General features: G+C 37.6%; 1 protein-coding gene and 4 non-coding genes across 6 annotated transcripts; all 5 read right to left on the bottom strand.

Annotated features, from left to right (window-relative positions):
- Positions 1–2163: 2163 nt before the first annotated feature.
- On the bottom strand, positions 2164–9579 carry LOC141605599 (eukaryotic translation initiation factor 2 subunit beta). 2 transcript variants are annotated; one of them, XM_074424436.1, is made up of 10 exons: positions 9389–9579; positions 9029–9084; positions 8203–8311; positions 7945–8000; positions 7805–7859; positions 7601–7701; positions 6940–7085; positions 6174–6316; positions 5405–5490; positions 2164–2480 (listed from the first exon to the last, which is right to left on the bottom strand). In XM_074424436.1, exons 2-10 carry the CDS (start codon positions 9062–9064, stop codon positions 2406–2408), a joined length of 807 nt encoding a protein of 268 aa, XP_074280537.1. In that variant the 5' UTR covers positions 9065–9084; positions 9389–9579; the 3' UTR covers positions 2164–2405. The 2 variants fall into 2 exon arrangements, with proteins under 2 accessions (XP_074280537.1, XP_074280538.1); XM_074424437.1 differs by having other exon boundaries at positions 9029–9069; positions 9389–9567.
- On the bottom strand, positions 2795–2870 carry LOC141609901 (small nucleolar RNA SNORD34). Its single transcript, XR_012527804.1, has one exon. It is a non-coding gene; the product is annotated as a small nucleolar RNA SNORD34 (small nucleolar RNA).
- LOC141609897 (small nucleolar RNA SNORD34) lies at positions 3338–3423 on the bottom strand. The gene has a single exon (XR_012527801.1). It is a non-coding gene; the product is annotated as a small nucleolar RNA SNORD34 (small nucleolar RNA).
- Positions 3562–3639, bottom strand: LOC141609899 (small nucleolar RNA SNORD34). The gene has a single exon (XR_012527802.1). It is a non-coding gene; the product is annotated as a small nucleolar RNA SNORD34 (small nucleolar RNA).
- Positions 4401–4485, bottom strand: LOC141609900 (small nucleolar RNA SNORD34). The gene has a single exon (XR_012527803.1). It is a non-coding gene; the product is annotated as a small nucleolar RNA SNORD34 (small nucleolar RNA).
- Positions 9580–15692: the final 6113 nt, after the last annotated feature.

Here is a 15692-nt window from a genome sequence, read left to right on the forward strand (position 1 = left end):
CCATGAAAAGAGACTAAGCATGAGCATTAAGATTTTAACCAAAAGATGGAGTTAGGATCACTTCCTCAAGAGATTAAACCATACAAATGAGAAAAAGACATAAACTTTCCTATTTGTTATACGAATCCTTTAAACCAAATCAACATACAACAAACTTGCTTCAAACAATCCTAAATAGATTAAACTATTTCTCTAGGATTTGCACTAGTCAAGTAAGCAATATGCAAGGGTGATCAAACCAAACATTCAATTACTTAACATAAGAAATTAAGCACAGAGAAAGAGTATTAGATAAATTAAGAGAGATTAGAGGGTCTTACAATACCAAAGGTTGGAACTTTGAATGAAATTACACCGAGTAAAGAAGGATTTAGCCTTCCATAATCTTGTTACAACCCACAAATTGAAGAAAGATTAACATAAAATTAGAGAGAGTTCTTGTCTTAATTATTACAAGCTTAAGATTAAACATAGATTTTTAGATGAGAGTAGGAGTGTTTTTAGATATCAAAATTCTAGATATATATAGGGAGGCACGAGAATCTAGGTTAAGTCCCTCAAGAAAGCCAAAAACACGGAACTAGAGTTGCGATGTTCCGAGCAGAGCGCGGGCTGCGCGTATTTGTGCAGGCTGCGCTTCAGACTGACAGCAACATCTTTCGAAGGCCATATCTCCCTCGTTTCCTGGACAAACGAGGCGTGTGACCTACTGGTGGAAATCTAAGATCACAAGCTTTCACCTCCAATTGACCTTGCGTCGATACGAGCTCTATAACTCGAGATATATCCATTTGAAGTTGACTCTTGTGAAACCGAGTTTTCAATTCTTCATTTTGGCTCTTGTTTGTCTATGCCAAGGCATCAAATCTTCCATTAGCTTACTTTTTTTTACTTTGAACTTATTCCATTGGCTTACCTTTTGCTCTCCTTCTTCACCTTGGTTGACCGTGGCTCGGGTTTGACTTGTGAGTCGGCTTGTACAAAATGATCCATTCATCTCAACTTACCAATATGAAGTACTTGAATTACCTTGAGATGTAAATACCAACAAGTTCAAATGATCCAAATTACAACCAAAGTGGATTCACCGGAAAATACAACGATTTAACACTCAAAACCGGCTTTGTGACAAGTTTATTCAACTAAAATTACCTAATTAGGCCGACACTATTTGACTCTATCAGGATGCTATCTTACTCCTCATTATATATGAAGAGGCCTCAATACTACCAATATCTTACTTGTAAATCCCCCTTCTTGCTTCTACTCGATTTCCTTTGTTTTACTTGTATAACTTGAACCTCTCATGGTATAAAAGATTAAAAGCCATATAAAGCTCAATGGCGGATTCTTTCGGGGGGGGAGGGGGGCGCGAGGAATTTTTGTTCCCAGCTTTTCTAACAAAGTTATCCCTTATCACGAGACATTTTTTTAGCGTTATGACTAATGATCAATTACGTTCTATCAAATCTCAGTTCAATCATGTTCTATGGATTGTCATGGCCTAATCTTACTAAACACGGGACAATACCAATTAAAAATGTGGTCGTAAATCGCAATAACCTCAAAATTTGATAATTCAACCGCGAATTTTGCGGGCGACTTTAACTCATAAATGCAAAACTAGGAGTAATTTGTGAATAAATTTTAAGAAAATGTGGTTTGTTACAACTTTTAGTTCCTGATTAGATAAAATTAAGGATTGTTACAATAACGCTGTATTTAGGGTTCGATCAAACAGGTTGCGGCTCAAGATTTTTGGGTCTTGTCCCTGGAAAAGAAACGGGTTGAGTCGATTTTACGGGTTGGGTCAAATTTTGACAGATCTAGCTACATATCTCAACACTAGGTTAGGCAAGCAACCAAGTGTAAAAAGTGCGGAAATCTAATATTATGCCCAGATATTTGCTCCCAAAACGCAAGTCAATGACATTTTTTCGTGTGTCCTTAACCTGGCTAAATCAAGGTTCAAGTCGAATTGAACCAAGATGGTAAACTCCAATGAATTTTTAACACTATTTTTTTCTGAAGACTTGAAACCAAGATCCCTGGTTAACTTAAAACCAAAGGGGTCGAGTTGATAACATACATTGACAAAACCTTCTGTAAATGACAATTTAAAAGGGGTTGATTGAACCCTTTAAACAACTGAGAGGAAATCTATGATGAAAATCGCACCAAGCAGCTGATAATCTATAACCAAAGGGTACTAGTATTACGTATTTAACATCCATATCAAGATTTGTAAAAGGAAAACAATGTAAGAGGTATCTCCCAAATCACCATTTATACAACGATACAAGATAACACAAAACAAGGATTTATTCATCATAAGTCGTAACAAGACGAGTTGAGGATGCTTGCAAGTGTTTCTCTTGTAATACCGCCAAGAGCAAACCAGCACCTCAAGCAGCGCTCCTTCGTCCAACACGAGCAACAAAACCAGTTTTGATTGGAGCCACAGAACGTCCCGAACCACACTGTTGCAGAAAAAAAAATACTCAGTTACTCATAATAGCAAATTATCAATATTAAACAGATACTTCAGAGGATACAGTAACCATTAACTGGAAAAAATGAACTCAACCTTAATAAAAATGAAATTTCCACGATATATCTAGGTTTTCTGATTGAAGTTAACTAATAAATAGAGTTGTTCAGTAACTGAACAACCCACAAAAGAAGTTGGTACTACTAATGCTCAATTATCATGAAAGCGTTTCGAACAGTTTGATAACATAATGTCTCTCGGCAAAGTATATTCAAAGTGATCCCATCATGATAAACATTTCAAGCAGGCCTCAGATAATATTGTTCCATATCATCGTTAATCATACAATGTAGACAAAAGATAGTCATCATTGGCCTCTCAAAACATAGAGAATCATGTAACATAGAGAACGAAGTTTGACCAAGCGTAAAATATCAAGATTATTGTCGAACAACTACACAAAATGCCGAAATTAATTTATGAACTTTTAAATCCTGGTAGTAATGATTTGTCAGAAAAAAACTACATTGAACACAAAACTTGCAAAACTGTACAAGTTCTGTAGCCAGATCCGAATTCTACAGCGGTAAATATTTCACACAGAAAAGCCGTGAATCAATACCAAACCATTAGCCCACAAATGAGCACACATGGCACACACATCAAGAAGGCCTCAGTCAAAGTTAACTAGAAAATATTATGCACGGAACTTGTGTAGCCACAACCCAATTTGTAGTCAAGAAAATGTTTTCCAAAAATGAAATGAACCAAAAATCAAGAATGAGTATAGCAGTCATTTAGAAGTGGACATCAAAAAATTGAACCCACTTTTGACGAAAACATAAAGAAGGCCTCAGTAAAATCTATTGATTCTATTCCTATCATCTTTGAGTCAAACAATGTAGGCAAAAAGTTTCTCATCATTGGCCTCCTGATTAAATAAACCAAACATTATTTAATAATTGACAACAAAGTTTATAATACACAAAATCAAGATGTGTATACAACCTTTAATAAAAAAAACAAAAATACTCATGCATGGGAATGAGTTTAAAGCCATACAATAAAAAGGCAGCCTCAGATATTTTATGTTACTTATCACTGTGAACTCATACAATGTAGGCAAAAGTTTCTCATCACAGGCTTTCTAGTTAAAACTTAAAACTAAAAAAATTTTAACACAGCATTAGAAGGGCTAAAAAGCAAAAAATATGAGATTTAAGTAAGATGTAGATTACAAATGCAGTAAAACATCTGACCTAAAAGAATATATGATTTTCTATATCTTGTCTATTATGGAGGATATTTGGTTTTTGAGAAAGAGAAGATAACGACAGGCAGGTACTCATCACAGTAAGGATAAGGAGGTTTGACCAAAAATTCAATTACAGCAGCAAAAATAAAAGTTTAAACTGATGTGTCGCTAATCAATTTTTAGGACAAGTTAAGGGGATGTATGGTTGGAGGTAATCGGGAAACGGAAGAATTGATTAGGGGCGGTATGGTTGGGGTTTGGATTAAGTGGTTTTCGACAAGAGATGCAAATGGGAGAAGCGCCAGCACCAGTGAGTGGACTGTGGCTTGGTGGCTGGTGATAGTGGCGGTGTGGATGAAGGTGGTTCATGGTATTGGCGGTGGCGTAGGAGGTGGATGTGGTGTGGGTTGGTGTTAAGGGTGATGATTCATTCTTCTTAACTTCCAATCAAACATAGTAGGATGACAGGGGTAATCCCTTTCCTTTTTCCTTGAAGATTCCATTCATTTTCCCTTGTGCAAACAAAACATCCCCTAATTGAAAATTAACTTGTTTAGAGTTTGATTTTCAAGGAAAAAATGCAAAAGATAAGCATTCATTCTGCGTTCACATTAAAGGGATTGGAGCAGTTATTCATTATGGCAAATAAAACAAATAGGCCTCAGACACAAATATGTTACATATCATTTTGTAGTTCATCCAATGTAGGCAAATATTTCAAAAGTCATCATAGGCCTTTACAAAGGAAAACAAACACAAGTGTTTCCCATGATCCCTCGTGTCAAACCAAAAGTGTTACTCATTAATATCAACACATATGGCCAAATTTACAGTAGACTGATGCCCTCTACTCTCCTTAATGTTGTACGGAGTATAATCCAGAGTTGAAAAGAAAGGAAGAAGAAAGTTGCACAAGGGCATTTAAGAAAATTTGTGAAGACACACACGGGGCAATTAAATGGCGGCAGGATCACAAAAAATATTGTCGAAAGCAGAAACACATCACTACGGTGTACATTGAAGAGCAGAAATACCGGCCACTTATACCCTTCTAATAAATACATCCTCCACTAAAAAAAACACGCACCCTTAGTTTTAAAAGGCGCAAGATGAACAGGGACAGTGAGGGTCCATGGTGATAAGATAGGAAAACGAAGATGTGGACCTCATGGCTCATGCACTTTTAAAACAAAATTTACTACAACTATATTTCTTTGTAAAAAAGAGGGCCAACATATAAAAAGGTAAGAGGTCGGGATATTGGAGTTCAGAAGAGGCATATTAAAGGAATTACAACATATGGAAATTGAATAGTCATGTGCATTTTCCTTAAAATGCATTTAAGGGGCGCCGAGGCGCTTTTACTATAGTATCACTACGCCTTACCACAGTGCGCACGGGAGGTGCGCTTTTTAACACTAAGATTGTACCATAATCAACAAGCTCACATAAAGTACGACAAATTAAGAAACAATACACAAAACGTAAACCTAAAAAATTATCAATAGCAGAAACTCTAGGTGCATTAAAAACCTAGTAGACCAAGGCACAACCTATAGGTTCATTGAAACAACACTTGACGGAAAATAATCTCATGCAAGGATTGCATTTGCACACTAATTAACATAGGGAAAAAATAGTGTGTAACAATCAATTACCTGTTCGCATCTGAGAAATAGTAGCCGATTTTCCTTGGAAAGAATTGTGTCCGAGCTTTTGCACCCATTGCAGATAACATATTCATCTAAACAAAAAAAAAACATTAGCTCTACACAATAATAAAATATCTAATAAACTAAAAATTATGATTGATTATGAACAAAATCCAAAAAAATCAGGGTGTATTCCCTAACTACTACTCTTCGTACTTAATATGCAGAAAAAAAATGATAAAAAATAAAATTGCAGAAAATAAAAGAAAATCATTCATACTACGGTGGACTTTTTATGTTTCAGCTAGTACTTAGAAGACTGCATTAAATCAATTATTACCAAATTCAAAAAACGCACGAACGAAGTAGGCAGCAACAAGAACATTAAAGCCTTGACCTCAAAAATTACTCAAGGATACCAAGGAAAAAGAGAGGGAAAGGTAACTCGATGGAGTAGAACACTGCAATTTACTCTTCGATGCAATGGGGTGATTGTATCATTGATGCAGTTTTGTATCTTTCTCTTTATGGGTCAGTTAAAACTGTATGATAACAAAATTTTAAGGTAAACATTCATGGTACTTGGGAAAAGTGAAAGCCAAAAACACAAACCACTCATTTCAGTTTTCTGAAAGTGTATTTTATTTTTAAAAAAAAATAAAACAAGAGAGTGACACAAACAAAGCTTATATTTTTAAGACAATTCACTGAGCACGGTAGCAAACCTTAGCACATTGATAGCCCAAACAAAGAATCAAATAGAACAGGTACTTACTGACATATCTTCTCAGTATCCCCTCAAAATTTTTAGGAGCAAATCTTCCCTTAATAACCAATCGTTGTTGTCCATCCAATGAGCCACTTGTTCCCAGTTCAGCAAGTAGAAAGGCCATCACATGCTCTGGTTGCCTATGCATCCTGAAAGTAGTAACAAAGTACATTTCGCTCATATTTACATCATTCAGAACTAAAGACGATTGGAGAAGAAAAAAAGATCGAGTGTTGGAGCTTGAAGAAAATAAAAATAACAGCTTGCGCAGTTTAATATTAAATGGGTAACAAACTTCAACCCTTCAATCAGCAAAAGATGTGTGTCACAATCTATTTTACTCCGACATTTCACTTAGTTGCCGCGTCGCGTGTCCTACACCTACCAGTCCGTGTAACGACACGGCACTTCGATACTTTAGACCAAAAAAATTCAAAAAAAACGCACAAAATAGCCGTATCCGACACTCAACACAAGTCAGACATGACATTCGTGTCGGAGAGTTGGGGTAACATAGGTCACAATAATGTGGTTCTTCAAAAAAAGTAGTACGGAAAGACAAGGTCACAATATCAAACACTATTTCTTGTTCTGATTTCTAGAAAAATATCATTCACATCACAGACATTGACAACACTGCCCTATTTTACATTCATCTACGGGTTTAAAGAATCTTGAGGTTTTAACAGGTACCGTAACGCTGCATATATTAAGAAACAAAGAGTCATTCAGAAGCAAGCATACATAAAGAAACAAAGATTATGAAACTCACATTTTGCAAAGATCAGTGAAGTTTGCGAAGACGGTCTTTTTCGTTCCCTCACGCATCACCTGAGGTGGCCTCATAACTGTCCTGCGTCGGTCTCCAGCAAGTTCAGGATTATTCTCACGAAGGATATTGAACACCCTTCCTAAAAGCTGCTCGGATCAACCAAACGTGAATAATATTAATGACTGCTATATCAAAAATATACTTACATAAACAGTAAAACTAAAAAGTTATTCAGCTTCACATTAGCATTTTATGTACACGTAGCACTGAAATAAGAAAAGATAACATAATATAGAACAAATAGTGGGACAGCAAATACAGCCATTTTACTTCGATGCATTCAAATCTATGACAAGCAATCAGATTCACACAAACATGTACTCTCTCTCTTGATGAAGTGAAACTGATGCTTCCAATTACACTGCTTGTGTTGTCATTTTACTCAGCATAAAACAAAGCAATCTCTCCAAAAAGCTTTTGAGCTATTCACACATGACTAACAACAAGTCAACAATGTAAAGAAGTCAATGCACAAGAAACAAGCAAATTCCTTAACCCAATCGCGTAGCATGCAGAATGATTATGTCATACAGAAAGTCCAGAGATCTTAAACAAACACAGAGATTATATAAAAAAAACTCAGGCAAAAAAACTAACCTACCTCTTCGTACAGATAATCTCTGTCGGACCCTTCCCAAGGATAGCGTGGCTGTTGCTGCAACAGATCTTCTTCATCTCCTTCGTCATCTTCCCCAATATCGTCTGAAGAAAGCAATGTAAAGAAATAACATTAAATCAGTTTAGATTCATATTCAAACCAATAGTAAATGAAATAAGACTCATTCCACAGGTCATAATTGTTTACCTTCCTTCTCCTCTACTCCTTCCACAACATCGGCACTGAACATATTAGGATCAACCTACAAGTGAAAACCAAGTACTATAAAACCCTGAAGCACAGATACACAGTAACATAATGAAGATTAAGTGTTCAAAGAAGCTTACAGGTTTCTTTTTCTTCTTTTTCAAACCAGCAAATGATGTTTCCACTCCATCAGCAACTACGAATGTTAAAAGTCAGCAAGATGACAAGATGAGTATAATAGATACCAATATACCATGCTTCTTTAAAAGTAAGTTTCTCATGTTTTATCAATGTCAATTTCAAATAAATCAAATTTAAAAATTCTACCTTGTTTTTTTCAGTAATATAAATCAAAAACTAGATTTATAAAATAAGAAATTCAAAAGTACTCCTCATACCTGTCATATTCTCCATCTTATCAGTCAACGGTTCAGCACTTTCTTCAACAAATTCTTGGACCGTAGTCTTCTTCTTCTTTTTCTTCTTTGTTGGGTCAAACGGAGCAAGCTGATGAAATCATCACAGTATCACAACAACATATCAACAACCATCCAAAGAATACCCAGTAATCTAATGAGCAGATATGCATCCATGTCTACAGTTCAACAATGTTGTTAACTCCCAATCATACCCAAAGTATACCACAACAAGGCTGAGGAAAACTAACCTTCCCTCGATTCAACTTTTATCTTTATAATTAAAATTATTATAGCACGCATTTTACAAAAGAAACAAGTGGGCATTTTATAAGGACTTAACAAGTTTAATTAGACTAAAAATCCTACTACACTATTTCCATCCCTAACCAACGGTGGTGGTGTTTGACAGAACTTATTAATAGCACTATTTCCATCCCTTCATTTACCTTGATTAAAATACCCGTCATAAAGAATTAAAAAGGTATACAAATGGATGAGACGAATTGAGCATCTATTTCATATAGCTAACAAAGGTATAATCAGGTATCTGGCCAACCAAATAGTTCATAAGAAAAGGCGATAAGATTCAACTTTCCGAATGTCACCTTATTCAATAATACATTAAACTAGTTAACAAATCGACAATGATTGATTACATTATCTACAATAAAATCATGTTTAAAGCCAAAGCTTTAGGGTGAAATCGATAACAACTTACGCTAAGCGTTAAACATCAAACCAAAATCAAACAACTTAATTTGGAAGAAACAAATTAAAAACACAACGAGGAGAAATAATTAATTACCTCAGGAACATCGTTGATGCTATCTTCTGACGCCATTATCACTGTAGATTAAGGAACTGAAAATCATATAAGCAAATGAATTTCCGGAACAAGAGTATCACAATCTTATATTAACTCAGTTTGATAAAAACACAAGGGAATTAAGAAGACCACCCAACTTGACAAAACTAATACGCTAATTGAAATACAAAGATCACTGTTTCTCAAAATCCAAGATTTATTCTAATCATAAACCGATGAACGCTCTGAAGAACGCAAACAAGCAGTTTACTGGCAGATTTTGTGGATGTGAGCAATCAAATCAACAACAAATTAATTAATGAATTAAAAATCTTAATTCATAGATGGAACCTAAATTACCTTTTGATTAATGGATGAAGTTCTTGGTGAAAATCAGGCTCCGCTATCTGTGGGAAATAATTAGGGTTTGTGAGAGATGTGCTTTTAAATAAATAAATGCAGAAAACTGACTAGATGCACCAAAAATTCAGGCTATGGGCTGTTGAGGCAGTCCGGATCATACTACAAGGACCCAAAATATTGAAAAGAGTAGGTTTAACTGTTTAAGGACCTGAAATATTAAAGCATGGCTTTAAGGACCTAGAATGAACTTTCCATCCATTTTTCCGTTACATACACAATGGAGTATGGTCTCTCCAAACCGCTAAGATTATTACACATTTTCCACCAAAAAGTTTACATTATGGGTTTGTTTCTACGTATTTGTGACGGCAATATTCGTCATAAACTTGTGAAAGAATCTTATGAATGAATGTATGAGATTTATCTCATTTGGCTAATAGAATCCATGTGTTAATTACATCGCAATTCTATTAAATTGGATGACCTATCAAACTTTGATTGAATAATCGCATTTCTATATCCTTTTTTAATCTCCGTCTTAATTTCAATCGTATCAGATATCGACAAAAAAACATCAGCAAAGTGTTGTAGAATGTATGTCCACTGTTCACCAAACCGCTGCATAATCGACCAAATTTCCGAAAAAGGTTTATACTTCGAGCTTGATTATTCTTCTAAAAATCATTTCTTCTATGATTCTATCTTTGTCATGAGATTTAATCAAGATATGTTTAAGAAGTATGAGATTTAATCACATACCTTACCTTATAAAAAGGGTGAGATTTAATCAAAGCATTATTCCTTTGCGATGAATTGAGGTATTTCATGCTGGAATAATGGTACGAAGTGATATGAGCTTTGCCTTCTATGGAAACATGTCAAATTCTGACTCGATCTGCAAGCCCGATTTGACCCAATCCGACCAATTTTCCACGGTCAAGATCCAAAAATTTCGACCCGGCAACCTGTTTGACGTGAACCCGAAATGACCCGTTATTTTAGGGTCGAGACCCGACCCGAACGGGTCGACCCGTTAGATCAAAGATAAATCAAGAATTTTATTAAAATATTAATATTTATATATTATATTTGAAAAAATAGCTAATTTTTTTTTATTACTTAAAATTACAAATACAATTAAAAACTCAATTTTATATAACTTTTATATATTTAATAATAAAATAATTATTAAAAAATTATTTTAATAATTATGCCAATATAATTAACGTAAACATTGAATAGATTAAAATATTAATTTTAAATTGGGTTTTACATTTTTAAAAAAATATTTTTTTGATTAAAAAATTCGCTAAAGAAAGGCGTTAGAAATTATTTCTTGACCTGTATTCTGACCCTAACCCGATCCGCGACCCATATAACCTAACCCGTTTCCTAATCCGATCCGTATAACCCGATCCGGGACCCGACCCACCCAACCCGTCTGACATGTCTACTTCTATGTTACTTTTGGGCTATTAATTTCTATTTACTTGGTATATACACGTGTACGTACATGTGTAAATATTGATGCACACTTTGACATATTTTGTAACGGAGTTAATTCCAGGTCCTTATAATTCCTTAATAATTGTTTGGGTCCTTAAACCTCCAAAAGTAGAAATTTTAGATCCTTAAACTATAGTAAACTCGGCTTTTGAGGGGCAACTTTCGTTCTCGTTTATGATTGACCTAGCCCGCTTTACAATTTTTTCTCGAGGGCTGTGACGTTTTATAACAAATCGTCGACGTTTTTTTTTTTTTTAAAAAAGACACTCTCTACCTCTTCCTCTCCCTCTCTCTACCCTATTCTCTCCCAAACTCTCCCAAATAAACCGGACCGGATTAATAAAAAAAAACCATAACCGAATTACATGTTCATCCATGTCGAACAACGAAGAATCTACGTCAAACGCTAACAACGATTCATCGGTAAGTAATTAACTAATTACTCTTTTGCTCGTTTCAATCGAATTAGTATGAAGTAGATTGATAATCGAATTACATGTTAGCTTGATATGAATGGTATTAGTTTGAATCGAAATAGTCTTAATTGGATCGTTAGAATTAGCTTACCTTATCAACACATGAATCGAACACGTCCTATAGTCGTCCTAAATTTGTTTGTCGTCAATCCTTAGACTTACAAATTCACAGTCCTGCATGGACAAGGACGTACATATTTATAGTCCTGCATGGCAGGAGATGTGAATAATCATAGTCCTCTTTGGTCATGGACGACAATACTCAACGTCTCATATGGACAAGGACGATGAACATAGACGTCTTGCATGGTCCAGGACCATGAATTTGCACGTCCATACCATACTGGACGATGAATGTTCTCATCCTCTATGGGCAGAGATGATGGATTCAACGTCTATTGTTGGCGAGGACCTCTACTATTCACGCCTGGCTTGGTGCTGGACGTGAATACTCATAGTCCATTCATGGATCAGACTATTAAATTGGTTATTATTCGTCTTTTTATTTAGTTATTTTCGTATATTTAGGTCGTTTTACATATTTTAGCATCTAATCATTATTAATTTTGCGTGTTAACAGGATTCACTTGAGGTTTTTGATGAAAACGGTGTTAATTACAACCACCTATTTGAGACGGTAACATGTTTTGCGAGTCGGGATGAGGCGTTTGACTGGGCTCGGAAAATAGCGTTTGATAACGGGTTTGCCTTAGTAAAAGCATCAAATGAGTCCAAAAATCGTAAACAACCCGAGTTGCAGGGTTCATACTTTCGTTGTTCAAGGTACGGGCGAACAAGAAAGAAGATCGATGCCTATATTCCCGACAAGCCTAAGAAGAAAGGGACGTCTAAGTGTGGGTGTTTGTTCCGGGTTCGAGCCGTGGAGAACCGGGCTAATGATATAAATGGGAAGGAGTTGATTATTTGGAACATTTTGACCTCGGAGACCGGTGTATATCACAACCACCAAGTAGTAAAGTACAAAGACGGTGATAGGCATTTTGCGGGTGTGGATGCAGAAGAGAAAGAGTTCGTGAGGCAACAAGTTCGGGCATCGATTCCCCCGAGAGATATTAGAAAAGAGTTCGTGAGGCAACAAGTTTGGGCATCGGTTCCCCCGAGAGATATTAAAAATGGTCTTCATCAAAGAACCCCTTATAAACCCCAACCTACAAGCGCCCAAATTTATAGCGTGGCAAACAAGGTTCGGCGTGAAATTAGAGGAACCCGGAATACCGCTAAACAAATGTTGGCTCTAGCCGTTGCTGCTAAGTATGTGGAATGGCACAAATCAGATCCCGAGACAAAGGAGCTCAGTCATGTTTTTATGTCTATCTCATCCAGAAGTCGTTAAACTCTTCCGTGCTTATCCGCATGTGGTTCTTATTGACTCGACGTACAAGACCAATGTTTACAAAATTGCTCTTGTTGAGATTGTTGGTGTAACACCGTGTGGTTCTTCCTTCTTAATTGCTGCGGTGCTCCTTCTGTCAGAGTCGGAAGACGATTACGGGTGGATGTTGGAGATATTAGGAGAGATTCTCGAGTGAACGGGTGCATCTGTTTATGCCATTGTCACTGATCGGGAGTTGGGTTTGATCGCCGCTCTTGAGTCCGTTTATCCGAGCACTCCTCACGTTTTGTGTCGTTGGCACTTAAACCGCGCTATTGTAACACCCCCATATACCAAGGAGCCTTAACAAGACCTTCCCTAGCATATAAAGGCGTTACCATCTCGGCTACCCAAGGAAAGCAATAGTCAAAAGTCGATCGAAGAATATTTATATTTATTACAAGTGATCTAACCAAAACTATTGATACAAAAGATACAACTCAACATCCTTATGTGTACTATCTCTGACGTAACTTGCGAAAGACCCATCCCCGTCAAGACTCCAACTATCATCCAAGACCTCACCTGAAAGACCGACTGCTCACCATAAGGGATCACGACAGACACAACAGAACAAACAAGAGACAAAGCCACACAAGGTCAGTAACTGAGGCAACACATCAACAACCACAAACACTACACAAGTACACAAAACACATACACACACCACATCTCCGATCAATCACCGTCACCGACTGTCCACTGGACCAGCCCTGCTAGTGGGGGACCGTAGCCATTCCCACCTAAGCCCCGCTCATCATACTGAGCGACAACCCTGTACCATTAATGTGCACATACCCTCCCGTGGCGGGTTCCACGGAGGGCGAAACTAGGGCGTGAAGCCACTCCCGCAAGTGACTCCACTCAGCCGAGGACGCACCTCGAGAACCATAGACAATCATTCACAATCAGCTGCACCACAACAACAACAAACGAAATAACACAACACCAAGCGATTACCATAATCAATCAACCACCCTAACACTACAATCAACACAACAACTGACACACTAAACAACCAACAGAAACTGAGTAGGCGAACCTACCTTTAGCCAACCGCAGGGATTCCTTGATCAATCACATGACATCAAATAAGCAAGCAAAACCCCTATACAAACAGTGCAAACACTTATTACTATCGCTACCACCCTACAAGAAACAACAACGACAAAGATGATGATGATAATGACATACCTGCGCATCGCATATTGGCGTCAAGACCGCTACCCGACTCAAGCAACCTACCCCCAAGGCACAAGCATCCTCAAAGGCTCCCATGGAAGGAATTATGGTGAAGGAAATGAGGTAAGGCGACATCTAGGTCTGAAGGATGGAGGCGGAAATAATTTACGATTCTATCAAAACACGATTATAAACCCTCGCTGAAAAGACGCTACTCGATCGAGTGACCAACTCACTCGATCGAGTGGCCCATACTCGATCGATTACCCAAGCTGCTCGATCGAGTAGCCTCGACTAGATCGAGTACCACTCATTCCAAGGTCTATCACAACACGAGACTGTAATACCCGGCCTTTTAGGGATCCTTTGACCAACGTTGACCGACCTTGGGGCCATGTGAGAGCCTTTAGGAATGCGTGTAAGAGATGCTTTGTGTCTTGTTATACTTTGGGGATGAGTGGTACTCGATAGAGTAGAGGCTACTCGATCGAGTAGCTTGGTTACTCGATCGAGTAGGGGCCACTCAATCAAGTAGGTTGGTTACTCGATCGAGTAGTGTCTTTCCAGCGAGGGTTTATAATCGTGTTTTGATAGAACTGCAAATCATTTCCGCCTCTTTTTTTCAGACCTAGATGTCGCCTCCCTCCTTCCTTTCACCTCAATTCCTTCCATGGGAGTCTTTGAGGATGCTTGTGCCTTGGGGATAGGTTGCTTGAGTCGGGTAGCGGTCTTGACATCGATATACGGTGTGTAGGTATGTCATCATCATCATCTTTGTCGTTGTTGTTCCTTGTAGGGTTGTGGTAGTAGTAATAGGTGTTTATGCTGTTTGTATAGGGTTTTTGCTTGCTTGGTTGATGTCATGTGGTTGAACAAGGAATCGCTACGATTGGCTAAAGGTAGGTTCGACTACTCAGTTTCCGTTGGTTGTTTAGGGTGTTGGTTGTTGTTGTTGTTGTTGTTGTTGTTGTTGTTGTTGTTGTTGTTATTGTTGTTGTTGTTGTGGTGCAGCTGTTTGTGACTGATTCTTTGTGGTTCTCGAGGTGCGTCCTCGGCTGAGTGAAGTCACTTGCGGGAGTGGCTTTACGCCCTAGTTTCGCCCTCCGTGGAACCCGCCACGGGAGGGGATGTGCACATTAATGGGACATGGTTTATCGCTCGGTATGATGAGCGGGGATTTGGTGGGTACGGTTGCGGTCCCCTACTGGCAAGGCTGGTCCAGTGGACAGTCGGTGACGATGATTGATTGGAGGAGATGTGGCTTGTGTGTTATTGTTGTTTCTGTATTGTTATGCCAGTGGTTAGTGTGTTTCTTCAGTTACTGACCTTGTGTGGTTGTTTCTTGTTTGTCTCTGTTGTGTCTGCCGTGATCCCCTATGGTGAGCAGTCAGTCTTAGCAGGTGTTGTCTTGGATGGTAGCTGGAGTCTTGGCGGGATGAGCCTTCACGAGTAATGACAGAAGTACTTTATATAGTATTGACGAGATGTATTATTTGTATCAGTAGTTTTGGTTATATCACTTGTAAAATGATTATAAATGTTCTTTTATCGACTTTTGATGATTACTTTCCTCAGGCAACCGAGATGATAACACCTTTATATGCTAGGGAAAGTCTTGTTAAGGCTCCTTGGTTTATGGGGTGTTACAAAGTGGTATCAGAGCGACGATTTTGGAACCTGTAACAAATGAGCCTAATGAACGTAGTGAGTCTAATAAAATGAACCTGGTGTATGTATATTGGGA

The sequence above is a fragment of the Silene latifolia genome, chromosome 10, assembly GCF_048544455.1.
Source record: "Silene latifolia isolate original U9 population chromosome 10, ASM4854445v1, whole genome shotgun sequence".
Taxonomy (NCBI): Eukaryota; Viridiplantae; Streptophyta; class Magnoliopsida; order Caryophyllales; family Caryophyllaceae; genus Silene; species Silene latifolia.

Bases quoted from the DNA above. Each gene is read 5' to 3' on its own strand.
- LOC141605599 (XM_074424436.1), bottom strand. From the start codon at position 9,064: ATGGCGTCAGAAGATAGCATCAACGATGTTCCTGAG. The intron at 5,491-6,173 runs GTAAGTACCTGT...TTTTTTGTTTAG, and splicing joins GATACTGAGAAGATATGTCA to ATGAATATGTTATCTGCAAT. The intron at 2,481-5,404 runs GTAATTGATTGT...TTTCTGCAACAG, and splicing joins TATTTCTCAGATGCGAACAG to TGTGGTTCGGGACGTTCTGT.